Source organism: Chionomys nivalis, chromosome 1 (genome assembly GCF_950005125.1).
Source record: "Chionomys nivalis chromosome 1, mChiNiv1.1, whole genome shotgun sequence".
NCBI classification, from domain to species: Eukaryota; Metazoa; Chordata; class Mammalia; order Rodentia; family Cricetidae; genus Chionomys; species Chionomys nivalis.
Genome location: NC_080086.1, coordinates 134,886,875 through 134,914,577, shown reverse-complemented (window position 1 = coordinate 134,914,577; position 27,703 = coordinate 134,886,875). Strand labels below are relative to the sequence as shown.

At 47.4% G+C, this 27,703-nt stretch overlaps 1 protein-coding gene across 1 annotated transcript in view; it reads left to right on the top strand.

Moving 5' to 3' along the window:
- Window positions 1-27,703, top strand: part of Plb1 (phospholipase B1) — a 118,409-nt gene that overhangs the window by 39,461 nt on the left and 51,245 nt on the right. The window contains exons 16-24 of the mRNA XM_057785194.1: window positions 5,417-5,488; window positions 6,794-6,868; window positions 8,809-8,872; window positions 15,640-15,698; window positions 17,797-17,870; window positions 18,617-18,660; window positions 22,026-22,134; window positions 24,854-24,905; window positions 26,226-26,306. Coding sequence (XP_057641177.1) covers window positions 5,417-5,488; window positions 6,794-6,868; window positions 8,809-8,872; window positions 15,640-15,698; window positions 17,797-17,870; window positions 18,617-18,660; window positions 22,026-22,134; window positions 24,854-24,905; window positions 26,226-26,306 — 630 coding nt within the window. The remainder of the gene's footprint in view (window positions 1-5,416; window positions 5,489-6,793; window positions 6,869-8,808; window positions 8,873-15,639; window positions 15,699-17,796; window positions 17,871-18,616; window positions 18,661-22,025; window positions 22,135-24,853; window positions 24,906-26,225; window positions 26,307-27,703) is intronic.

Sequence of the window (27,703 nt, the reverse complement as noted above, 5' to 3'; positions counted from 1 at the left end):
CATTCAGGCACAGGCTCCCTGCGGTTCCTACTCACTTTCCTCTCTGAAGTGGCACCATGCAGGTTTAAAAGGTGTAGGTGGTACCTGGAGCCATCACGGTCATCAGAGAGATGACCTGGGCTCGAATTAGATCCTGCCTTTCATGCCTGCATCAATTCAGGTATCAGCTCCCCACACAGGAAACACATCGCCCCTGACCCCACGCGTTCAGTGTATCTCACCCTCCATGTCTTAGATTGTGTTGCTCTTCCTAGGGTAACAATGATGGGCTTTCCCAGGTCCCCAAAGGTTTCTCAGGGCCTTTGGATGGGAGGTACCCCAAAACTTGGTGCCCTTTCAGGGCGCTTCTTTTGCCATTGTTTGCCCATCCTTGCTGCCGTATCCTTAGAATCCCAGCAATATGAATTGGGTTTTCTTCTTCCTTGGATTAGAAGCATCTCATTCTTTTTCTCCAGCTGGTGAGCTACATGGAGTATACTGAGTTTCAGTTATTCCAAGGTGACCCGTGGAGATTGGATCAGGGAGGTTAGGGGACGGTGGTAGTGACCCCATGTGTGAAACACTTTGACCTTTGGCAGTGAAACCCAAGGCCTTTTCCAAAGGCACTTGCTGGTGGGGCAGGCACTTGGTGGGATAACCCCTAACCAGTGGTTCTCAACCTTCCTTATGCTGTGGCCCTTTAATACAGCTCCTCATGTTGTGGTGACCCCCAACTATAAGATTATTTTTGTTGCTACTTCATAACTGTAATTTTGCTTCTGTTATGAATTATAATGTAAATGTGGGGTTTTGGGGGTTTTTTTGTTGTTGTTTTTTGGAGCTAGAAGTTTGCTAAAGGGAATGTGATCCACATTTTGAGACCCTTTATTCCATGAAGGGCAGAAAACAGACCCCAGACTTCATGACCTCCTGTGACCTCCCAAGGAGACAGGGTTGACTGTGCCAGCTCAGCCTCAGGCCTCTGCCACACCATGCTTCCTCAGCCAACAAGTGTCTGACTTTGCTCTGCCCTGCCTAGTGCTAGAGGGTACAGGATGACCAAGTGTGGCCCCTGTCTTCATGGAGCTCAAATTATAGCTGGTAGGGCACCAGTCATTAGAACAGGGCTGGCAGATGAACCGTGCGGTCAGGAGGGGCCCAGAAGACGGGATTTGAGGTGAGTTTGAAGTGATGTACAGGAGGAGCACAGGGTAGGCACCCTTGGCACCAGGGCCTCTCAGCAAAGGGTGTGGTGATAATGAGCCAAGTGCATTGGCGAGTGGTAGGAGGGAGGCTGGCCTATCTGAGAAGCAGGATGGGGATGATGGAACCCAGATCGCAGACAGACAAGCCCTAGAACTCAGGAACAGCTGAAGAGAGCACAGCAGGGTGGGACCCTTTCCCTTTCTCCTCTCCTCAGCATTGGCGGCAGTAGTGGCGACAACCACTTTTGTTAGGCGGTCCAGTGGCATTCCCGGGCTGCTGACCCAATTTCTTCTAGCCTGCTCAAGGGTCACAAGGAGTGAGTGCCCAAAGGGAGATAAGGGTTTGGGGTACAGCAAGTGCCAGGAGGACTTCCCGGAGGAGGTGACAGTTGTCCTAAGTGGCAGTCACTGGCCTCTCTCCAGACCTGTCCAACACCGGCAAACCCACTAAGTTGCCCGCTAAGCCCCTCCAGGCGCCTGCAGCCCAGAAAGGGAGAAAGGAGTGTTTCAGTTCCCCCGTTTCCCCACTGGCAAAATACCAGGCCACCCACCACTCTGCTGGAACCCACCCACATCTCCTGCAGGCTTGAATCTGCCCATGAAGGATCTGGAATGTGACAGGTTAGGGCGAGGCAGAGGGTGTCAGAAAGTGGGTTTGGCTCCAGTCCCACTTCTGGCTGCTTCTTGACAGAGTCACGTTATTCTCTCCCCTGCCAAGAGAGTACAATGACCTTCAGCTAGGGGAGCCAGTCGGCTCCCTTTGTGTCTTTCAGTTCTGCGGTCCCTTAGAGTATGGGGAGGCTGGAGCCCTTGGTTTGTGTGTTTATCTTACCCCAAACCATGGAGGCCATACCCAGGGTTACATGTTCTATGCCACATTCAAACACAGAGCCTCAGGGGGAGGGCTTTCCTCCTAGATAAGTAGTGGTGGGTGCTATAATCTCGGGGATCTTCATCTGCCATTCTCCTGACTACCCATCTATGTTGAAAGGGATCTCTGTTCTGCAGCCCACAGAGCCACACATGGGCCACATTGGCATCTGTCTTCTGTGTCCTCAGACGGCAGGTGGAAGCTCTAAGCACCGCACGTATGCGGAGGTGATGAGTGGTTTTTGTCTGCACACACCCGAACTAGAACTCTGCTAGGTTCCTGATCTCCCTGGTCCCAGCCCTGGCTGCAGCTTGCGCCCCCTCTACAAAGCTGAAGATTTGTGTTTGAGCAGAACTCACTCTCTCTGGGTCCTTTCTGCTGCTTCTTCAGCAGTTTCTGGAAATTCTTGTATCGTAGTAGTGAAGGGACACACCCTTGGGGACATTCAATCCCAGGTCCTCCCAGTAATCACAACACTACGCTGAGTCTCGCGGCAAGATGCTAGCGCTACCAGGCAGGAGGGGAAACGTGGGAAGTAGTCATACTTCAGAAGAACTTATTCCAGATCTGATTTCTAAAAAGTTATTGCTCTTATTTATTGAGGGAGGGGTGCACTGAGCTACGGTGTGCATGCAGAGGCCAGAGGACTGCCTGCCACACTCGCATCAGGCTTGGCGGCCAGTGCTGAGCCATTTAACCAACCCCCAGAGACGACTTTCTTACGATCACCCTCACGCGTCCCCATGTAAGCTAATTTCACAGTGACGGAGCAGAGTGAAGGAGACCAATGAAGAGAGTGGAAGATGAAGCCATAGCAAGGATGAGACCAGGGACAGATGTTGGGGGGTAGGGTGGGGAGATGGTGCCTTTGGGTACAGCAGCCCCGGGTGGCAGAAGAAGGAAGAGGGGCTACTGAAGTAATCAGGTTTTCTCTCTTCTCGGAGGATTCAGAGTTAGAACCAGTGCATGACTGATATGGTGATATGGGAACATTTAACGTGAGGCTTGCTGTGGCCTTGGCCTGGAGACATGATCTCTGTCTGTAGCCAGGCTGACCTCAAACTTAAGCAATCCTCTTGCCTCGACCTCCCAAATGTTGAGATTATGGGCATGTACCGTCATGCTCATTTAAGATGAGGTTCTAGACAGAAGCAGGTTTAGTGGACAAACCTATAAACTGCCCTTCTCTGGGGCCCTTGAAATGGTTTGCAGGGTTCTGTTGAATTTAGCCGTCAGGATAGATATGGTTTCTTTCCAGATTCTCTCTGGATTCTGACATTCTTGAAAGACTGAGGGGAAAATGCAATGCAGTTGACCCAGCCATTAGCCAGGCCCCATGAGCGCTCCCTTTTTCCTAGGACGGGCCACCATCAAAATAAAACTGAAAGGAGTTTGAGAGCCCATTTCTTCCCTGCCACTCCTCCAGAACTGACTGTAATTATGCCCCTTTATCTGCCTCCTCCCACCAAATCAGAACAAGCCACAAGTCCTGAACGTTCTTCTGGCTTCCGGGTATCTGGGACACAAATGCAGAATTACTAGATCTTGAGGGGCATCTGAATCATGGTTTATCTGTGTGGCAGCTAGAGGGGGGTCCAAGCCAATAACCAACCACATCCCTGTCAAAGTCCTTGTCGGGGGGGGGGGATGAGGGACAAAACTGCTACCAGGGTCTAGCACTGTGGTGTGGCAGGGCTGAGAGCAAAGCAGAAGGCTCCCAAATAGGAGGGAAAGGCATGAGCCGAAGATCCTTCAACCACTGCAGCAGGTTTTTAAGTTCCCGGCTTCCTCCCTCCCCTCCCTCCCTCTTTCCCTCTCAGCTCTGTCCTCTTCCTTTTTCTCTCCCTCCCTCCCTCCATCCCTCCATCCCTTCCTCTCCCTCTGTGTCTGTCTCTATATCTCTCTCATCTCTGTCTCTGTCTCTCTCTCGATCTCTCTCTCATATCCAGGATCTCACGTAGCCCAAGCTGGCCTTGAACTTGCTACTTAACGACCTGGAGTTTCTGATCCTCCCACCTCTGCCTTCACAGTACTGGATCACAGGCATGCATGACCATACTAGGTCTTTATTCAGGGCTGGGGGTCAAACCAGGACTCAAGCACTCTTCTGAGATACATTCCCAGTCCATAAAAAGAAGCTTTAAAAACACCCACCTTGGGTTGAGGATGTGGTTCAGTAGGCGAGCATCTGCCTGGCATGTGGAGGGCCCCGTTCTTGACACCCAGCACTAAAGAAAGCCTAAACAAAACCCTTCATCTCATTCTTCAGTGCCCTTCATTCCCCCTTTCTCTGATGCTTTTGCCGCAGTTCTGACCTGCTGGTCCTCCTGCTGCTCTCAGCGCCATCCGTCTGCTGTCAGGTGGCCTCTGTGGCGGTGGTACCGATGCCATTCGTTCTCAAGTTGCTAGCCAGTCTGTTGTCTGCGAGTGTGGGGGCCAAGCTGCGTTCCCTCTCACTCCGTCTCTGCGGCCCAGCCAAACACTGGGGCCTGTTTGACTTCATAGGCAGCTGTGTAAACTTCAATCCAAACTTGTTGGTTTGTTTTATTGAACCTGGGTTTGTGTGCATGTAGATTGGTGGTTTTCAACCAGTGGGTTGCAACCCCTTGGGGGGACACATTTCAGATATCTCGTATGTCAGGTATTTATATTACAATTCCTAACAGGAACAGAAATACAGTTATGAAGTGGTAATGAAAATAATCTTATGACTGGGGGTCACCACAGCATGGGGAACTGGATTAAAGGGCCACAGCATTAAGGAGGATGAGAACCACGCTGTAGATTATAGCTGCAAGAAGGGGGAAACTGGGGCAAAGGATACAGGCTTTTCACACGCTGCTTGGGCTTGTCCTTCCTCCCTGTCTCTACTGGCCTTGACACGGAAATCTTTATCAGCGTCCAGCCAACTGGACACTGAGGGGAGGACACGATGCCAAGTATGGTAACCACCCTAGGGAAACCACGTGACCCGCTGTGATAATCTGGTTGGACTACGAATAACAATGTCTGTCTGCCTTGGATACCTGCTCAAAACCATGTGCAGTTTCTCTTACTGCACTCCTGGGGAGGTGGGCTAGGAAGTCCCATCAAAAGCCAACACCCCCCAAACCCACCAATCTCACACCATGGTCTTCAAACGAGAGTACTACCACATCCCTAGGAAGATGTAGGCTGCACTTCCCTGAGAGTTGAGCTGCTCACCCCTCGGTCTAGGACGGAGTTGGAAATGCCCACAAGGGCTACTGACCCAAGAGTCAGACTCGGAGAGCTCCCTGGCTGGAGGAGCCCATCTCAGGAGTGCCATGGAGGGCTGCTACCTACACGAGGCCTCTGTTTCAGCTGTCACCTTCTCTTCTAGATGAAGCCAGTGGGTCACAAAAATGAATTGTTTGATGCAACGGAGACAGAGAGGCTTGAATGTCCGTCTCAGGTAGGAGACACTGGGCTGGGTGAGGTGAGGTATGGGTGGCAACGTGGACTTTATTGAAAAGTGGGTTGTTACTGAGACATTAGCCCTGAGAGTCTTGGGCCTGCTGTTCTGGACCTGAGCACAGGTTGTCCTAAAACTGATTCCTGTGTACTGTGAGAGCAGAGTAAAGACCCTTCATACCTGTGGGCATCACAGGAACAAGGCCACAACTCACCTGGCCTCCAGTTATCGTCCCGCTAGCCTTCTTGGGGCCCCAAGTGCCACATCAAGGCCTTCCTATACCTCGGGAGGCAGAGCTGATGAGGTCCTAAGGAGTCTTGAAGGCTGTATCATAAATATGTGCCCAAAATGTAATAAATATATAGATAATCTTTTCCAAAGACGTGGATGAAGAAATAACCAAACATCAATGACGGAAATTCCTTCTCTCGTGGAATGCAGGTTGATTTGGGGGGAGGGTTGCTTTCTTGATAGCAGAATTAGTAAGTTTATTGTGATTAGGCAAACCTCCTTTCCTCTTTGTTCTGACTTCCAAGAAGCCTAAAATGAGATCTTCTGTCTGAGATTCCTGTGTTTAGCTGGGTGATACAGACCACTGAGACAGAGAGGGAAAACGTATCAGAGATGACTAGCTTGCAAGTGGGCCATTTCAAAGCCCCGGGGACCTTCTTTAGGAGGCCATCAGGCAACAGGCAACAGGAAGAGAAGGGGCAGGGAAAGGTTTGGATTCATGGAGAAGATATGTGTGAAAACTCAATGTTAGAATCCAGCCACTGCCCAGGCTACAACACCCTCAGCAGCCTTTTCCCAGTCACAGAAACTGACAGGCACCTACCAAGTCCCCGGCTAACAGACCTCTGGGGCCAGGGTCTCTGCACTGGGAAGAGAATTTATACCCAAGGGAGTGGGGATATTATCACATGCCTTCTTCCCCGGCCCTTTCCCTGGCTCATGTCTGGCTCACAGACTTCTACTGTGAAACCAGCCCCCAATCTCATTCTGCACCCAGGCTCTGTACAACTCTTCAGAGACCCCACCAGGCTGCCTCTCTCTGGGCTCTGAGCTGTCCTTGCAGCCCTCACCATGTATGTTTTATCTGTCTGCTTGTCTGTGACGCTCCTAACTTTTTTAAAAAATATAAACTCCTTACTCCCCAACACCCCTCCTCGGTGTCTCTCTTGGACCCCGCCCCCACCTGAAACCTTACATCATGAACATTCCAGTTAACCATATGGAAAATGACGAGCTTGATTACTATGGGATGGAGAGCTCTGGGTCATGGCTATATGTTACCTTTCTCTGCAGGAGAGCCCCTACCTGTTCACCTACAGAAATAGCAACTACCAGGCCAAACAGCTGAAACCCATAGGAAGGCTTCAGGTAAGGGAAGGACAAACGTGAATCTTTGTAACCTTCCACATGGTTCTCTGTTCTGAAAACTCCACTGGCCTATGGGCAGGTCAAGAACTGCAGAGTTCTGGAAACTGCAACAGGTACCTGAAATTCAGCCCGGGAAGACTGAGGGGCAAAGGACCTCAAGTGTATGTGTGGCTTGCTCTTGGTGGCCCGGATCAACACCATCTTAGACCTGACTCCGTGTAGCTCTCACAGCTACATGAGGTAGTTGGGGTTCCATGGCACTGTGGCAATTTGACAAGAGACCTCGGACCCTCCACAAATCTTTGGCTAGTCCTTGAGCCTTTAATCTGAGGAGGAAGAAAATAGAATTGTCAGGGTAGAGGGAGAAGGGAGCTAAGGTCTGGAACCAGGTAGTTTGGGGACCAGATAGCCTTAAAGTCCAACCTGTACCTGAACTGTTCACATCTGGATTGTGGCTTATCATCTCAGAGTCACCCGGATTCTTCCCGCTGAGATTAGATAGGGCACTTTGCACTCCTCAGGCCTCAAACACCGAAAGCCTGACGTCTTTGCTCTCAGAGAACCAGGACAAAGGTGGATAAAGATGACTTGGTCCTTCCCTTTCCATGGGAGCATTCGCTCCAAGTGGTAGAGTGAGCTTCTACTCTTAGGAATCTTTCTCGTTGCATTTCTTGAGTTACCAACGGGCCCCATATTTTCTAATATCATTAATGCACCTAGAAGGAAGCAGGTACAGTGAGATGAAGCCACTGGCTCTACCTTCAAATCCAGAGTCTTCCAGATTCTGGCTGTGCGTGGAAAAGAAAAGCCCTCAACCTCCCCGCGCCTTTGGTTTTCATTTGGGAAGTTGTGACTGTGATAGTCTCACCATGTGGAGTTACAAAGTGTGTTAAGAAAGAGAAAGCATTTATTCCAGTGTCTGGAATGCAGGGAATCCTATCAAAGTGTTGCTGTTGGTTTTTATATATTGCTGTTTTTCCTCGGGATGCATTATTAAGTCTCTCCTATACCTCTAGAACGGAAGTTCAGAGGGGCAAGGACTCGGGGCCAGGGCCTAGTCGTGATCTGTTAGGTGATGAAGAAGATGGATAAAGGATCCTAGACATGAGATTTTAAAACATGAATAAAGCACACTGCTAGTCCAAAAGGACACAGTTTGGTAGAGAAATGGACACACCAGCCAGCCAGCAATTACAAACACTATAGTAACTGGAATTAAAATCTTGTGTTGGTCTTCTGGGAATACAGAGGAAGAAAAACCAACTCAGAAAGTTAAAGATGACTTTCCTAAAGATGATCTCAATTTTGAAGGATAACTAGGGGTGAACCTGGGAGGCAGAAGGGTAAGAAAATGGAGAAGGAAAGAGTTGGAGGAATGTCTTAAGCAAAGGCTCAAAGGTATGGGAGAGTATCAAGACTTTGGTCAAGGACAGACTAGAGTCGGGAAATGTTAGGATCGATGGATTTTATTCTGAGGTTGGTATATGGCAGCAATTTATTTGTCCAATCAACAAATAGTATTTCCTAGATGCTTGGCACCACTGTCATCTTTGAGGACACAACAATAGGCAGCATAGACAGAACGACCTGGCTTCACTGAGAATTTAGGCAGGGGAAGGTCACAGTTACATCTTCCTGAGAGAGACCATTGCGAAGGGAGAGGAGGGGACCTCCAGCCTAAAGGAGGTGACACTGTTGAGGACCTGCAACACTGTAGACAAGACTATTAAAGGCTTGATCTCAGGTGAAGGAGGAGGAGGAGACAGATCAGAGCAATGTGTTATGGACAGTGAGCAATGAGGTTGAAAGAGTTATAACAGACATAGTTCAGTTTTAATTATGAGTGGTCGTTTCCAATATATAGGACCAACCTCCAGTCCTCTCCCCCAAGCTCTAGTCCAGTTGGTGCATTTGTTCATCCACTGTGTGTCTCATTTCAGGTGAGAGAAGGCACAGAGTTTAGCTGTTTGGACAAGGACCCCTCGGACACAGTCCCCACCACAGGTACATGGTTATTTGTTGGGTTTTCCCCTCCCTTGAGGGCTGGAATTCAAGTCAGAGCAACTTTAAGATAGCCATGACTCCCAAGATCAGGGTGAAGGTGGGTGAGAAGGTCCAGGACAGATGTTTATGGCCCTGCCCAAGGCCGTGAGGTCATGTTTATCCTTGATTATTATTTAACTAAAATAATAGCATCCTTATCAGAAAGCTTTGACTGAGCATTGACCCCATGTCAAGCCATGTTATGTAAGGAGCCTAAGGGTTGCTGAGTGCATTGTTCATATCTTATAATCTTGATGGGTGAATTTGTTCTTTAAAAAAAATTACTTGTAAACAGAAAGCAAATTAGCCAGTCCATACTTCTTACCCAAGGAATGTGCAGAATGTGTTCAAAGTCTGCGCAGAATGGGGATGCCCAGCAGATTAAAAAAATTGTCATTGCTCTCTGTTTCCTTTCCCTTTCTTCTCTCTCTCTCACTCTCTCTCTCTCACTCTCCTTCGTTCCTGCCTTCCTCCCTATCTTCCTATCTCCATTTCTCTCAAGACAGCGTTTTATCTGTATAGCTCTGACTATCTTAGAACTCACTCTGTAGACCAGGCTGGCCTCAAACTCAGAGAGCCACCTGCCCCTGCCTCCCAAATACTGGCATTAAAGGTGTGCACCATCATTCCTGACTTCACTATATTTCAGAAATGCTGCTGGACTCTGAATATGAGCCTCACAGAATGTTCTAGGCAGTCATTAACATCTTCCTGAAGAGGAAGCTACTTAAGCACTGCAGGTTTTTCTGCAGGTGAAGCAGCTTGGGAAACGATGCCCATACTTATGGGAAGTCACGTGACGGTATTAGTGGGACCCTGGTGACTCAGAACCTTAGCTAAGACGTTAGTGCTGTAAGCTCTCTTGCTGGCCATTGGAGGATAATTAGATACGCTCATTTCTCAGTCTGCTTGCTTGTTGATTTGTTGGTGAATTGTTGGGTAGCTCCTGTAAGCCGTTCAGGAGTATCGATCCTGGCTGATCTAATTTAACTTCTGACCTGGATTACTGAAAAGGGAAAATTGAATTAGGAGAAGTCACAATACCTACAAGGAATCTTACATCTGTTGTAACATTGCCTCCTTGTGTTGTGAGCAGAGCAAGTAAGACCATGGCTTAACTTGCCTTTTCACAGGCAGATTAAGACATATAATTGTCAATTTAAAAAAAAGAGAGCCTGGATACAAAACATATTCTTTTTCAAAGCTGCAATGTAACAGAATAGGCGTTCGTGTTTATTCCGGTATCTGAAGTACAAAGTACCTGAAGCCAGGACCTTAAGAAGAAATCTATTTAGCCCATGGTTTTAGAGCCTGAATATCCAACATTAGATGGCCTGTCTCTTTGGCTATGCCCCTTGTGGCAAAGTTAAAACATGGTGCAGAGATGGGAAGAGAATTGATAAAATGAGTCATGTATTGGGGTCACCTTCATTTGTAACCGCCCACTCTCATGAGAACCAATTCACCTTGCAAGGCCAGCGTTAACCCTGTCCAAGGGCAGTCCCCAGCCCCCAGGGACATAATTACTTTGCATTATCTCAGCTCTTCAGTTTCTATCTCTTCCCCATCACCATATTGAGAACCAAGCCTCCAGAACTTGAGTCTTTGGGAAACCAAACCACATCCAAGCCCCCGCATTAGTTGTGCAGATCTTACATGAAGATGTTTATCTTTAGACTTCTTGCTCCTATGTCTGATGGCCCTGCATTCCTATTGATTTACTTACTGGGTGGACTTTAACAGCAGAAATCATCTTTATATATGTACCCTCCCATGGTAAAAACCCTTATTCTAAGACATAGATAGAGGTATATGTATAGAGATATGCATATATCTAAATAGAGATAGAATATCAGTTTGAAGGTTTTAATAGCTGTGTTTTAATCTTATCACTCTGAAAGGATGTTCTGTAAAGCATCTTGCAATCTCCCTGAATTGTGTTTCTGTCATAGCAACCGTCCATCAGAGCCTATCTCCACATCTAGAAACCAGATAAACAGTCTCTTCCTTGCTCCCTGACCCTAGTGACCGTTGTGTTTATGAGTGCTTGAAGGATCCAAGAGCAGGAGATCTCAAGACTTTACAGTCTGAGATACCTTAGTGATAGGCAGTGTTTAAGTACACAGATAGGTGATCCAAGCTTCCACTGAGCTACCCCAGTGACGTAGGACTGAACCATGGACGCTCGTCCAGTGAAATTCACGCTCATTTAAGAGTGTCAGGCTAGACCTCCGAGTCTAGGGAAACAAGATAAGTGGGCAAGAAGAAAAACACACTTCGTTTTTGTTCCACTTACCTGTGAGCATTCTAATCATATTCATGACGGGAGTATTTTCATGTTTTTTAAAAAAGGAAAACCTCAGTAAAAGACCACACTACTATTTTCCTTTGATTGTTACCATGTTTCTGGAAAGTTCTTCCCCCCTCTTCTGGAGACCGTGATTGCTGATTGAAATGAGAGTATATGATACACCCCCACTGGCTTAGCAAATGGGAGGAGCCACTAAATACTTACCGAGCAACTCTGAATGGCTGAGAATTTTAAATTCATCCAATGAATTCGCAGAGTCAACCAGGCCACAGTACCACCACTCAAACATTGTCACTAAGACTGTGATGTAAAATAACTATCTTGCCTCTCAGAGTGTTTTCAAACTCCTTTTTGTAGTCACTGATGCATAGATGAGAACTGATGTTACACAAGAGGACGGTGCCTGTCTTCACAGGCCATGGTCCCTGGTCCCTGGTGCCTCGTCTCACCTGCCAGAGCTCATGGGTGATAGACTGCCTCAGCTGATCTATGGGGCTTCAGGGATGAGAGGTAGAAACTTGGTGCAAGTCATTTTTAGAACCAATCAGCATTTGGAATTCAGTGATCAAGGCCTGCCTCTATACCTGTAGGGTTTACAAAGCACTATGGTTTTATAAACACTGATACTCTGATATTTACTGCCCCTTCCTCTCATATAGCCGGGGTGAATTAAATATCTACCTAGGGGTCTGCTGCCAACTTAAGTTTTTTCCAAAAATAAGTGGCATTGAGGAGTGCGAGGGACGTGGCTCCCTGGCTATCCAACAGAGACAAGCTGCTCATTCTGATTTCATTCAACAGCAACAACCACAGGAGACACCCATGCGTGGCTGCCTGTGTGTGACTGTGCCCAGCCGTGTGAAACAGAAAAGGACATTCACCGAAATCATTGATTCTTAGCTCCCCAGACATTTGTTTACCCCAGTTGGCTACACTGAACTCTCCCAGAGCTAAAGTGAGAGATGACCATGTTCCAGCAGTAGGCAGTCGGTCACCAGACCTTTCACCTCATTGTGACCCAACAGCCAGTGCTCAGTGAGGCTCTGAAGCCACCTCCCTGTTCTCGGAACTTGGTGTGGCCTGCCATCAGCAAGCAATGTTGCCCCCTGGGGACTAAGAGCCTGCCTGTCCCTCAGTACATCCAGCCTACGAAGCAAATTCAAGTTCTCCCCGAGAGGCTCCTTTAAGTATTTTCCTCCTCCAATGTTATTATTTTTTTTTAAAAAAAAAAAAAATACATTTAGTGTTTTTAAACAAATTAAGGATTTGATGAAGGAACCACCAAAATGCTAAGGAATTGAGTGCAACTTTGAAATATGAAAATAGGATCATGAAAATTGGGACCCTTATTAACGTGGGGAAATAGTCATTGAAATTGGGACCCTAATTAATTAACATGGGGAAATAGTCATTGAAATTGGGACCCTAATTAACGTGGGGAAATAGTCATTGAAATTGGGACCCCTGTTGATATGTAAACAGCACAGACAGAAAGAGTAGAAAATGAAATTAGTGAACTGGAGGGTAGGTAAGAGGACGTTATCTGGAAGTCAGCATTCACTGAGGTCTAATAATTGTAGGAATGAGAAGGACTAACAGATAAGTCAGTGGAGTTAGTCTTCTATAGCCATAGTTTCCACATCAGCAGATTCCAACAATAATGGCTCAAAGATGTTTGGGGGGGGGGGTCCCAAATTACAGGCTTTGTTTTTATTATTTCCTAAATAACCCATTAACATTTTTTCTTATTTTTTTGAGATAATTCATTTCTCCTTTCTCCTTTTCTCCCTTCAAGCCCTCCCATATATCCCTTGGTCTCCAAGTTTCTTATTTAAACTTTTGAGATCTGTAAAATCACCATCACATAACCTTTCATTCAATCTAATATGTTTTATTAATATGCTTATAGCAAATACATAGTAATCATCCACACTTTTGCAGTACAATGTGGCCTTTAAATACACGAATACAACACAAAACAATCAAATCTGGAAAACCAGCATATACATCACCTCAGACCTTATCATTTCTTCGTGAAATTAATATATTTCTCTCACTTCTTCTGTATGCAAGGTACCCATTTATCCTATATATGTAGATTAAAATCTCCAAAGGCAGAAACAGGGTTTTATTCTAATGTCAGTAAATTACCATCATTGTAGAAATCTTTTTATAAAATCACCTAAAATTGCAGAACAAATGAATTGAGAAGCCCAAGCTAACAGAGAGCAAATTGATTTTTTTTTAAGATTGTAGCACCGAGTGGTTCAAGTTGTTGGGCTACACAAGAATAAAACACCAAATTGTTAATCGCTGCTCCTGAGTATGGCTTTTTGTGGGCAGAGGCCATTTCTCCATGTTTACTTGTGTAGGCTGCGCGCTGCTCATAATACCGCCCCAAAGCTTGGATGGCCTTCTGATAAAGACTCTCTGTAGAAACATCCATAAATTAATCATGAGTGTCAAACTTCTCTCAAGGCAGTGAACAGTGTGTTCCAGATAATATTTATCTAATCAGGCCACATAAATTTAATCTTATCTTGAAATAGTTGCCTTTCCAAAGGGAGCAATTACTAAAGTGTTTTTATTAAATTTCTGATTCTTTATCAGTGTGATGGTATTAATAAACCTCCAGCCAAGGTCTACAGAATATTAAACCAAAGAAGTGCATGGGCCGTAGCATGACAGCAGAGTGTCAGATAAGCCAGCAGGCCTCATTTCATACGGCCTAGTCTCTCTGGCTGAGAATACAGAGCGGCAAACTAGAGAAGCCACTCCAGAAGCAAACACACATGCACACATGGACACGCACACATGTGGACACGCACACATGGACACACACATGCACACATGGACACGCACAGGGACACACGCACACAGGGACACGCACACGTGGACACACATGCACACATGGACAACACACATGGACACATGCACATGGGAACACACACATGCACACACACAGTAGGGGAACAGAGAAGATATGTATATGTGCATATATTCTGTCTCATTTCTATCCACCAAATTTAAGAGGTAATTATGGTCTGAGTTGCTTTTTACATTTTTTAAATTTTACATGCACATGTATAAATGCGGGTGTGCTTGTGCCATGGAGCATGTGTGGAGGTCAGAGGCCACCTTACAGGAATTCTCTTTCCACCCTGTGAAATCTGGAAACTGAACTCGGGTCTTTTGGCACGGTGGCAGGAGCTTTTTACCCACTAAGCCATCTGGACTTTTCTCAGCCTATAATAAATGTAGGAACTGTGGAGGCAAATCTGCCCATCGCCTTCACAAAGTCTTACCCTAACCTTCGCATACCAGTTGGCATTCAGAGAATTCACTATTATGGCCCTGAAAATATAGTAATTGACTGTCGTCAACACAAGCTAAAATAAACCACTTTGGAGTTGAGGGAATGGGTCTCATTTTCTGGTGTGCTTTTCCCCCCTCCCTACCTCTTATAGCCTGATTTCTTTGGGAAGAGGTCATTTTGAAGTTTCCATGCTTAGCCCTGTAGGCGTGTGTTAATGTGTGCAGCTGGGTTTGTGATTTGATATTGTTCTGCTAACCACGCAGAGTAGCTGTGGAAGGCTGGGAAAGGCCACGTAGGCTGTAATCACGTAAAAGGGAATGTGCGCGTGTGTGCACATGTGTGCGGTGAATTCAAGACATGATGATGAGGGAAGGAAGACTCTAAAGATACTTAAGTGACTCTAGGCTCTCAAAACAAGACGCCAAAGACACCATCAGGCTTTGCAATGGCAGCCACAGTTGTGGAAGCCAATTTGTACCTAGACTTGGAAGGAAACAGTTATGGTCTCTACTACAAATGCAGAAATGGACCCCTGCCCATGGCTTCAAAATGAAAAGGTATTTCTCAAAATGTGGTACCCAGACAGCACTGGGTGCAGCCACGGTGCCTGAGGATTAAACATGCAAATTCTTAGACTCACTAAAGACCTACTGAATCAGAAGCTCTTGGGAGTGTATGTGTGTGTTGGGGGGGGGGGGTCATGTGTGATTTAACAAGCTCTCCAGGTGATTCTCGTGCACAACCCAGTAGAAGGACCGCTAATCTGTATACTCTCACAGCCTACATTCATGACCATACATGCGTTAGTTTACATCCTAGAAACATCAGGGCCTTTTCCTTCCCAGTACAAGTCCTTAGTGGGAGTGGCAGCTGCCACTCTGCCAGAAGCATGGAAGTGGTAAAGGTATTTCCATGGAACGGGAGCTGAGATGGCTCTGCAAATCCTGTTCAATTACTCAGTCACTGAGTTGGCTGCTGGTGGCAGCAAGGTACACCACGGTGAAAGCTAAGTTTCTCAGCCACTTTCCTGAGGCACAGGGAACCAGGTCCAGAACCTTCCTGAAATCCTCATTCTCCATTCACCCGAGATTTACTTTTTAGTTCACAGGCTGAGGCCGGCTGACATCAAGGTGATTGGAGCCCTGGGTGACTCTCTCACGGTAGGTGACCTCAACTGGAGAAGGAATAGGAGATTTCGTTTTTGCATTTTGTTTGTTTGGTTTAGTTTTGCGAGACAGGGTTTCTCTGCATAACAGTCCTGACTGTCCTGGAACTCACTCTGTAGACCAGGCTGGCCTCAAACTTACATAGATCCACCTGCCCTTGACTCCTGAGTGCTGGGATTAAAGCCATGTGCCACCACTGCCTGAATTTGTTTATGCTTTTTAGACCAGGATTCATGTAGCTCAGGCTGACCTCAATTCACTATGTAGCTGAGGTTAGCTTTGAACTACTGATCTTTGTGGGTCTACCCCCCAAGTGCTGGGGTTACAGTTGTGAGCTACTGTATCCAGCTGGGAGAGCAGATTTTAGTGAACATGAAAATATGGATCTGAAAATTGAGATTTTAATCCTAACCTGTTTCTGGTCCTAATCTCCAAGCCCACCACATCCCCTCTCCCTGTCCAATATCTAGCGTGTCTTATACAGTGTGATATTCACTCCAATCTCTGCATTCTTTGCCAATGGGGGAAAAGTGGAAGGACCCTGAGGGTCCTGTCTGTGGTGGGGCAGCATCTCTTGCCATGAGTGTTGCCAAAGACTCAGCCAGTCTAGAAGACTACTACTCCTCAGACAGGGAAAAGAGATGATGAGCTAGGAGCTAGGACTGATGGGTAGGAGGTAGGGGTGAGAAGTGAGGGTCAGTAGAAGACATGGAAGTTCCAAAGATGAACAAACCTACCTCTGGAACTGTCCCATAGTGATGCCCCAAACAAACCACCTGTTTATAAAACAAACAAACCCAATCCCGTAGAGAGCCTCAGGGGAGGTCCCCGAGGGTCACTCCTGGTGGGGTTCAGCTGTTGTTTCCAGCTGCTGTCCCCTGGATCAGTTAGAAGGCAACATCTCCAGGTTTGGGGGAAGAGTCTTTTGTTTGTTTGTTTGTTTGTTTTCGAGACAGGGTTTCTCTGTGGTTTTGGAGCCTGTCCTGGAACTAGCTCTTGTAGACCAGGCTGGTCTCGAACTCACAGAGATCTGCCTGCCTCTGCCTCCCGAGTGCTGGGATTAAAGGCGTGTGCCACCGCCAGGCGGGGGGGAGGGGAAGAGTTTTTTTTTTTTTTTTTTTTTGCATCTCCAGGTTTGAACTCTCCAAGGACAATTGTGTCTTAGTCATAGTGAAATTAGCTCGCTCTGTAGCCCCATGACAAAAGTCCTATGAGGGCTGGCATTCCTCACGTTCGACCAATAAGGAGCGATGCAGTGAGTACCCAGTCGTTCAGCTTCTGGCTCTAAAAGCCCTAGGATTCAGAATGTTAGTTATCCCTATAGCAACCTCCTCTGTGAGACCCCAGCGGGTGCTTGTCCCAAAGGTCCTACTGTGTGTAACCCTTGGAAGAAACTGGCAGGCTGGTCCTTGGCATCTAACTAGCTGTGTATTTTAGTCATTTCCTGCTGAAGGAGGCCTTGATCTTACCCCAACCCCCTACCCTCCTCCGTGGTCTCCTAGAAGATGCCCTCAGGACAGAGAGCCATAGAGAATCACACAGGTGCTCGGGACTTCTGGGGGAGGCAGCAAGTGTGCCATGGTGGCAGGTAGAAAAGGGAATTTGGTACCAAACTGTAGTAAGCATAACCTGGGGATTCCACCTGGAGTTTAGAAATACGTGCTTCAGGGGAGCAGATACCCCAAGTACATTTTACGCCATTTCTCACCTGCGCATGCGTAGATGTGATGAGGCCAGGTTTAGCGAACGCTTCATTTGATTATATATTTCACAACTTTTAAAAGTGGACACAGTACCTTCAAGCATGTGCTTTTGAAAAAATATATGCTGTTAGCTTGTGCATCTCTCAGCTGCAGTCTAGACAGGGTTTCCCGGAGGAGGGATTAGCTGTATGTGGCACCAGGCTCTCCCAGTGGGAGCGCACACTAATCCCAGAAAGGACGGGAAAGGTATCCAAAGCAGGTTCCATCTGGATTTGAGAACTTTCCTAGGCATCCTGCCCAGGCTAAGGGCCTGGACATCAATAGGTGGACAGCTGTGGTATCCTGAGAAAAAGCAGTGATGCCCATCCGCTATTTGCTTTCTCTTTCAGGCAGCCAATGGGGCCGGGTCCAAAACTGGGAATGTCTTGGACGTCTTAACTCAGTACCGAGGCCTGTCCTGGAGGTGAGCAAGGCAAAGGCCCCCGAGCCTTCTAGAAAAACAGATCATCAAGTGGGGTTGGGCTATCTTGTTCTTTTTATATCAAACTTCTATATTCAATTTATCGACCTCTCCAAAAAACTATAATCCCTAGAACAGGAGGTGTGGACAGGAGTTTGGTGGGAGGTGGGGGGGGGGAGGTGTTGGCAGGGTGGTGGGGTGGAGGGGTGGGGGGGATGGGAGGTGGCAGGGTGGCGGGGGCAGTGAAAGCGCACGAATGTTTTGTCCATAGAAGTCGGTGCTATCTTGAGACTTTGGTGACTTGGGTCAGGAGACCCTGACAAGGATGCCCTTTCAAAAACAGCTTTTCCAAGCTAAGCAGGAACAGAAAGACCAGCGTAAGCTAGTGACATAGTGACATTAATGGAGAAGCTGCTTGGCACCTGGCTGGCCACAAAAGAATTCCTCTGGATTGGGAAAGGCAGTGAAAGAGACCAACTCCATTCTCCCTGCTCCAGCATGAGAGGGACTCAAAGCTAAAACTATAGGAGCCGCTGCAGAAGCGACAGTTTAAGTTCTCATGTCTGTTTGTTTGCTCTGGTGTCCAGGGAGAGAGGAAAAGTGTCGCGTTCTGATTTGGTTTTTAGTTCTCGTGAAGAAATTATGGGCGTTTTGAGTCCCTGGAGCTGTGATTCCGGAGGGAAATCTGTTTTGTTTAGGTTTGGCTGGCCCTTTAAACCTTCATTTCCTTTCTCCCTTCTCACCAACAGCATAGGAGGAGATGAGAACATCAAGACGGTGACCACCCTGGCCAGTGAGTGCCTTAGTGTTTTGGGGCGGGTGGTTACGCCTAAGCTCACTGCGCCCCCTACTGGCGGCCGCAAGCCTCTCAAGGCAGCAGGACGCAGCTGCGTGCAGTAGGGGGCACTGCTTCCCCGTGGCTGCCATCCAGGCTCGGTTCCTGAGCTAATCAAAGCCTTGGAAGGTTTTGTCAGCTTTTTGGTGCTTTTCAACAGGAAGTCGTCTTTATCCAATAAACGAGTAAGAAAATAAAAGAGAGCTTAGACCAAATCTTAGGACAATCATTTAAAAGTGATCCGATAAAGAAGGGTTGGACCGCCATTCTGGACTCAGAGCCTAGGCCTGGGAGGCGTGGGCATCTCTGTTCACAAGGACCTTGCTGTATGAACCCGTAGTATTGCAGCATTGAGAGATGAAGTTACCTTGCTCAGGCCATGCAAACAGTCATATTTGGGGCTCAACATTTTCCTTAAGGCTTTGCCAACAACCCGCTCAGATTATTTTTTTTAAAGCCTGGCTACATTTTTCCGAGAGGGGGGTCTACCTTTAATCTTTTGGGCTGTGGCTATGGGCAGTGCTTTCCATTATGCTATTTGATTCCTTATCTTTAGTGCTGCCCATCCCAGTGTTCATTCTTAGTGCACTTTCTTTTAATAAGGCATTAGACAATATTTATAGTGAATTATTTTCTTCTTAGATACCCCTAAGAATTTTTCCCAGGGAGGGTGGGTAGGGGTTGGTTGGTTTCATTCTTACTACTTTTTCAGGTATATATCCCTTTGGTATATCTTGAGCTAAGACACAGTTTTAAGCTAGCAAGGCTAGATAGACAGCCTTTTTTTTTTTTTTTTTTTTTTTTGGATTTTTCGAGACAGGGTTTCTCCGTAGCTTTTGGTTCCTGTCCTGGAACTAGCTCTTGTAGACCAGGCTGGCCTCAAACTCACAGAGAAACGCCTGTCTCTGCCTCCCGAGTGCTGGGATTAAAGGCGTGCGCCACCACCACCCGGCCAACAGTAGGGATACTTAATGTCCACACTGGCATGCCCGATTCGACTTCATGCCTATTATCTATTTTAGTTCCTGGAAAACCGTGTTGAATTTAAATAAGTACAGTTCCATGTCATGAGTACTTCCTGTCCCCTGTTGCTAGGAGGTGACTTAGGCTGCTTCTGTGAGTGTGATGATCTTGGCTTTGAGGTGGCCTGGGAAGATGGCTGGACGTCATATTGTTCCAAGAACATCCACTAAAGTGCTTTACAAATGACTGAGATCGTGTCATCTCTCAGGCGGCCTCCCCCTGACGCACTTAGCTTATCTGTTCAGCCTTCTTTCCTAGCGGGAGGAGATTTGGGGTAAACGGTTGTGTGGAATTGACTGCCAGTGCAAGGTCAGGACGTACCCCCGTCCAGTGCCCTGCTCGATTTAACCCAGCAGGTGCTCCGGTACAGGGTGTGGGGGAGACACAATTCTGCCCCGGTGGCATCAGCCACTCTCCAGGGCAGGGCATGCCACCCTAAAGACAGACGCAAGCACTGATGATCAGCAAGCGTGGATGAACAGGTTCGCAGTGTGGGGGGAAGTCAGCAAGGACGTCAAGACGTAGGGGGAACAGAAATCAGAAGGGAGAGTCTCAGTGAAATCAGGTTCTATAAAGCAAAGTGTTGCCAATAGCTATAACCATAAAAAATATAAGGAATGGAGGAACAGGTTGATGAAATCTTTGATCAAATAGCAATAAAAAAAAAAACATTATGACCATAATGTCTAGGAACTCTAGGATATGATCAAGAGGCCAAACCTAAGAACAGATAAAATAAGCTGGATGAGCCAGGCAGTGGTGGTGCACACCTTTAATCCCAGCTCTCGGGAGGCAGAGGCAGGTAGATCTCTGTGAGTTCGAGGCCAGCCTGCTCTACAGAGTGTGAGTTTGAGATCAGCCTGGTCTATAGAGTGAGTTCCTGGAGAGCTAGGGCTGTTATACAGAAAAACCCTATCTCGAGAAACAAAATAGAAAGAAAGAAAGAAAGAAAGAAAGAAAGAAAGAAAGAAAGAAAGAAAGAGAATGGATAAGATAGAGATAAATACTAAATGAATACAAAATAATCCAATCTAATTTATAGCATAAGGTTTCTCAAATCTAGAGAAAAATACTCAAAGATGAGACATTTAGAATCCAAAATCTACCTGGCCCAAGAACCACAATGTATTATAGACAGCATATCAAAAGTTAGAAAGTAAAGAAACAATATTAATAGCTGTAAGGGGGACGTGCAAACTTGCTCACAAAGGGAAATACATCAGAATAATAACAGATCTCATTAGCCACCATAAAAATCAGAAGAATGTGGAATTATATATTTTGAGCCCTGAAAGTAAAGAACTGTCGATCAAAATCGCTATATCCAGCAAAATGCTCTAAAAATTGATGGAACAGGACATTTGAAGAAGAAGATGAGGAAATTAACTTTTAGGTGAAGAGAAAAGCCAGAATGGGACAGACTGACCGATGACTTCTAGCAGACCTTTGAGGAAGAGCTGACAGTGGCCCTGACCATTCCATACCAGCAAGGGCAGGAACGCCTCCTACCTCACACTACATGGCAAGCATTGTCCTCACACCAACCCTGCTGAACACAGAAGAGCATAAAAAAGACCCATTTCCTTTGTGATTATAGATGCAAAAATTTTCAATTCTTGCAAATTAAATTCAAGAACACATTGAGACCATATGCAAGTCAGTTTCATTCCAGAGATACAAGGTTGCATTGACATATACAAATTAGTAAGGACAGAAATCACATGATCATCTCAATAGATGCAGGAAAAGACTTCAACAGCCTTTCATGATAAAAAAAAAAAAAAATCCCTAAAGAAACAAGGACCTGACGGGAAAATCTTCAGTGCTGTGCCTGATAAAGCGGGGGTTCTCAACCTGTGGGTCGTAACCCTTGTGGGAGTTGAAGGACATTTCACAGGGGCCACATAAAACCTTCCGTATTTACATTATGGTTCATAATAGTAGCAAATTTACAGTTATAAAGTAGCACCAAAAATAATGGTATGGTAGGGGTCAGCACAGCATGAGACATTCAAGGGTCACAGAATTAGGGAGCTGAGGACCACTGCTGTAAAGTCTGGGGCACCCAACATTCTGTTCCGTGCTGGGCTTTGGGACCGAGGCTATGCTCTGTCCTCCACAGAGTGGCCAAAGGAACTTGACAGTTGGCCATGTAATCCCAGCGCTCAAGAGGCTTCATTAGGAAAATCACCAGTTCGAGGATAGCCTGGGCTATACCTAGGTGACCCTGTCACAAAACAAAAAGGGGCTTGGGAAGATTGCCTTGGGACCGTTGGTAAATATGTCCCTTGTCTTTCCAGACATCCTCCGGGAATTCAACCCCTCCTTGAAGGGCTTCTCTGTTGGCACCGGGAGAGAAACTACTGCCAATGCATTCTTCAACCAGGCCGTGGCAGGAGCCAAAGCAGAGTGAGCCTGGGTGTCCTGCGGGGCGGGGAGCGCAAGGTGGGGAGGACAGAAGCAGGGGTGCCTGGCAGAGCTTGCCTTGGCCCGGATTTTAGTGTAGGTGGAGAGTCTTGATCTGGGTACAGAGTCAGGGTGAACAGCTGGAACGGGCTGTCTTAGGAGTGTCCTATGCTGTCAGACACACGAATCTAGCCGTGGACACTCAGCCCTGCTCTAGGAACCAAGGGAATTCCTCTGATGCCCTGCATATATTTCACGTAGATCCCCTGGCCTCGTCTGTAATCCTTATTCCCTCACTAAGCAGTGACTGTAAATGGGCCCATGGGAAGTTCCCATTGTTCTCTTGCTACTATTGCTTTTGAGTCTTGCTCCTGGCCTTCCTTAGAGGGTCATTTTGGGCTCTGCACTCTTGAGGATTTCCTGTGTCATAGGAAAAACACTGAGTGTCCGCCACATTTCTTACTTGGTCTCTACAAGCCTCTGAAGCAAAGAGACAAGACTATTGGAAGCCTCTTTTTTCACAAACCATGGAGGTTGTGAGGTTGACACCATCTTGGATGCAAAAGCTCTTATGAGCTGTGCCCTTGCATGGATTGGGTGAGGATGGTGGTCTCAGCACTAATTCAGCCGGGCTGCCCTGAAGGAAGGTGTAGGGACTCGGAGATCATGGTGCTGCTGACCTGACCATCCCTAACGAACAAATCAGTGTCCCTGGTCTTCCCCCACCCCCAACCCTGCTTGCACACTATTCAAAGACTTGAGTGTTCCTTGGGGTCCTTTTCCAAGCCAATAACACACGAACACCGCATCCACTTAGGGAGATGTACGAAAAGACATTTTCTCTTTTACCCCAGTTTTTCTCCCAAATTTAGAACAGACCACACTTTTTCACATGGGTCTGAAGATTTTTTTTTTTTTTTTTTTGTAGTTTCATCCCGAGATTCCCTGGTGATTTCCTAGCTCTCAAGGCTCTCCTGGAGCTGTCAGCCTCCTCTGAGTAATTTTTGCAATTATTCCCCGTAGGGAAGACAGCTCATGCCAAGCCTAACAGGTTTGAGAATGACTTTGAAGGCCGCTTCTTTCTTTGCTGGCGATAGGGGTGAAAGGCTAGTGACCTGCCACTTTCAAGCCCAAACTGGCTTTAACATTTACAGAATTTCTCTTCAGCTGGTAGCACCAGACGAAAGGCAGTTCTACCATGATTAGATCAGGGAGACATGTAAGAGTGGATGGTCAGAGTCAAGGACCTGAGTGACCGCAGTAAGTGTGACTCACACGGCCTTGAGTTTGTGGCCTTAGGAAAGACATCCAGGTGGCAGAGAAAAGCAGGCACAGGGAAGTTGTTCCCATATTATACACTTGAAACTACAGCACAAAAATATCTAGCCTGAACAGGTGCAGCAAACTGACCCCAGGATCTGGCCTTGGGTCGTACAGGCCTTATTTTCAGCTTGGTCACCCCCTTTCCTGTGCCCATGTTACAGAATACCTTCATGGCTGGCATCCTTGTGTCCTACACAGTAACTCTAAGACGGACAACACAGAAGGATTATTGCCTGAGCTTTTGGAGTACCCATTCCAAACTCAGGTTCAAAGACAGAGGGGCTGCCCTGATAGTGTCAGATCCACAGATGAAAAAGCAGGTTGAGTGACTGACTCAAAGCCCTCCTCCCAGGTCTCTGATACCCAGTGTTCTGGGGCCAAGATCAAAACAATTGGGCCAGAGGAAGGACAGTGAACGTTGCCTGGGGCGTGGTGCCGGAGGAACTTTGCAGGTGCTGACGGTGCTAGTGACAATGGAAATTATTCTAAGGATGCTTGTCTTGTGTTAGGTGCTAAATTCTTTTTTTTTTTTTTTTTTTTTTTGGTTTTTCGAGACAGGGTTTCTCTGTGGTTTTGGAGTCTGTCCTGGAACTAGCTCTTGTAGACCAGGCTGGTCTCGAACTCACAGAGATCCACCTGCCTCTGCCTCCCAAGTGCTGGGATTAAAGGCGTGCGCCACCACCGCCCGGCAGGTGCTAAATTCTTTATGTGACCCTCATTTGATTCTCTCAATGCCTATAGAAGGCAAGACACTGATTTGTTATATAAAGGAAAGTACTGCGTCTGTCAGGTAAAGATTTCAGAGAAGTGGTCGTGGGTAGACCTGGGAGTCAAACCATGCTATCCAGCGAATAGTAGCTTGTATTCAAGGGGCTGCTGGAGTCTTATTTGCACCCACGATGACTTTCCATAAGCAGGTTGATCTCCGTGTCACAGTTTTTGTCTCACAGTACGGAGGAGACTGAGCCTGAGACTGTTCGTGCTAAGCAAGCACGAGCTTATCTCCAGCTCTGTAGTCCTTTTAAACTGAGATCACCTTGTCAGGAGGGAGGGCCATGGCGTCTGTTAACATGGGCTTGAGTTGAGTGGCACATGATGTAAAACATTTACGTGAGACCTATCTGCCTTGAACAAGCCTAGCTTGGAAGAGAAACCGGAAGTCTATCATTAAATACACCGACCTGATAATAAACTCACTGAGAGTCAACCCCTCAAACGTGCAAGCGTCTGTCCTTCTCAGGCCGTCAGTCCTCCCCAGCGGAGCCTGGGTCGAGAAGGAGCTCTGTGTGGTGGGGCTGCCCTGCCGCCCCCGAAGTTGACTGCCAGATGCTACTGTCTCTGCTACGTTGCCCTTCCAGTCGCTGGTCCTCATTCAGCTCCTTACTGTGTGTTCCCACAGGGATTTAACTACCCAGGCCCAAAAGCTGGTGAGCCTGATGAAGGCAGACACGGTGAGTCTGGGCACATCAGGTGGGACTCCCTAGAGCAGGAGGTTGGATCCATAGACACTGGGAAGTCAGTAGTAGGGTGAGAGGAGAGGCATAGGATCCAGGTTTCTAGCAGATCTGAACCCTGTACCTCTGTTCCTTTGCAAACAGGGTTCCCATTCACTATATTAGCCGGCTGTACACAGTAAACTTGTATTACCGGCCAAGGTCTGTAGATGCGTGAGGACGGTACAACAGTCCCATCCTCCAGGAGTTCTTAAAAGGAAACAAACACTGAAGGATCAAGATCATGAAACAGCTGACTCGTGCTTTGTAAAGATAGTTACGTATTACAGAGCAGAGGAGGGGATGACAGGAACAGGTCCTCTGCTTGGGAGGATGAGGAAGGGAGGCAGGTGTTTGAGCTGGGTTCTAATAGATGAGTGTAAGATCCTCTCGGCACAGGCTCAGTGCAGACCTGGTTTGGGAGGTGGTCTCAGGTAGATAAAATAACAAAAAGGGGGTCAAGATTGGTTATTTTTATGCAATGTAATGTACCCCCAAAATTCCATCATCGAGAAAGCTTCAGAATGTGTCTCTTTGCAAACTTCCCTGCATCCTGTCTCTTCCCTTCCCATTGTTCTTCTCACAGCCACCTTTGGGCCTTGGTGTGTGGAGTGTGTGTGCCCACTTCCCGTCAAACACGTCTCTAGCTCTCTCTTGCAGGAGGGTGGAGTCTAGAGGTGGCAAACTCTCCTGGTCATGTTCTTGAACTGCCGTGTTGCTCTGACCAGCTACTAGCTGGGACTTCTCTTTCTTCCTTTTTTCCTTCCTTTCTTTCTTTTCTTTTTTTCTGTTTTGGTTTTTTAAGACAGGGTTTCTCTATGTAGCTCTGGCTGTCTTAGAACTCTCTCTGTAGACCAGGCTGCCCTCAAACTCAGAGATCCACCTGCCTCTGCGTCCTTAGTGCTGGGACTAAAGGCGTGGACCACTATGCCCAGCCCTAGCTGGAATTTTCATAGGTGCCTTAACTTTATCTGAATTAGGGACGTTTCTTCTTAATGGAGGTTGGTCTGTCTTCTGTGAAGCCAGTTGAAAACCTCAGATTTTTAGAAGATTTAGAGCAACCTTCCCTTCCCAGGGCCAGGACCTATTTTCCTATCTCCCACCTACTTCCTTGCCATGCTGAAGACTGAGAGCAAAACTCAGGGAGCTCCTGCTACTGGGGCAGGCGAAAGCAGACCTACATCCTACTGTGCGAACAAAAGGTCTGAACTCTCCGCTGCATGGCAGAGCTGCCCCTTCGAGAGTTTCCAACTGGACCCTGTTTTCTATTCATTTCAGACAATAGACTTTGAGAATGACTGGAAGATAATCACTGTCTTCATAGGAGGCAATGACCTCTGTGCTTCTTGCAATGACCTGGTAAGTCCCCGGCCCCTGGCCCTTGGGAAGGATTTCTGTAGTTGGCCACTGCCTCCTGGAACAGCATAGCTAGGTCAGGACTCCGTTCATGGCTTGGCATGGATCCAGTGAGGATTCATTTATGCTGAGACCCGAGGACGTTCACCTGGAAGACTGAGGGAGCCTGCAAGAAAACCTTTTGTTGTTTGGGAAACTCTTACTTGTTTTCATAGCTAATTATGGGCCCTCCACAGCACTTCCGGCCTTGCCAATGCCACCTCTGTCCGTCTCTAGAGAAAGTGTTTTCCCACAGAGGTGATAAGGCAAGGTTCAGTGGTGAGCAGTGGCAAATGAGATACAAACTCTGTCCTTGGGGTTTCCCTGAGCCAGGGGCCAGAAACCAGCAACTCTTCATACCACAAGAGACATCACCATGGTGTTCTGACGATACATAAATAAGAGAGTCCACAACCAAAGTAGGCTTGGTGTACAGAGAACAGGGAGGTTCTCGGCACATACTGCAGGAGACCTGCAGCTGGGATGCAAAGGTGCATCCTGGGTTAGGGAGTGAGGGACCTGAGATAGCAGGAGGGGATGACCTGCCCCCCCACCCCCCCGCACCTTATGCACTTTCCTGGCGTCAGAGTCACCAAGGGCTAGGAACTTTAAAGCTGAGGTTTAAGGGGCCCCTCAGGATCACCGACAGGCTGCTGGGGACAGGTAAGGCTTTGGGACGTTGGTACCCCTCCCAACTTCCTCCCAGGAATCACAGCTTTATCCTGTATAAAGTGGGGTTCTCAGATTTTATCCAGAAAAGGGGTTCCACTTCCTTGCTCTGAAAATGAGCTTAGAGAGATGGCCCAGCCAGTAAAATGTCATCATACAAGCATAAAGGCCTGAGGTTGAATCTGCACGCCTGTAACCCCGGTGTGCCTGTCTCCATGCACGCCTGTAACCCCCGTGTGCCCATGTCTGTGCACGCCTGGGACCCCGGTGTGCCCGTGTCTGTGCACGCCTGGGACCCCGGTGTGCCCGTGTCTGTGCACGCCTGGGACCCCGGTGTGCCCGCATCCGTGCACACCTGGGACCCCGGTGTGCCCGCATCCGTGCACGCCTGTAACCCTGGTGCTCGAGGCAGACGAAGGTATTCCTGGGGCTTGCTAGCCTACCAGTCTAGCGAAGGTTCAGATTCAGTCAAAGACCCTGTCCCAAAAGACAAGGTGGAGCCACTGAGGAAGATACCTGATGCCAGCCTCTGGCCTGCGTATGCATATACATGGATGCCTACCTGTATACATTCATTCTAGCTCCACCCCCAATTCTAAAACCATAGATATAAAAAAGTGTATTTATGTTTTGGGGCTCCACAAGCCCTTCTTTCCCCACTCTGCATCCTTGAGGCAAAGCTTAGATGTGAT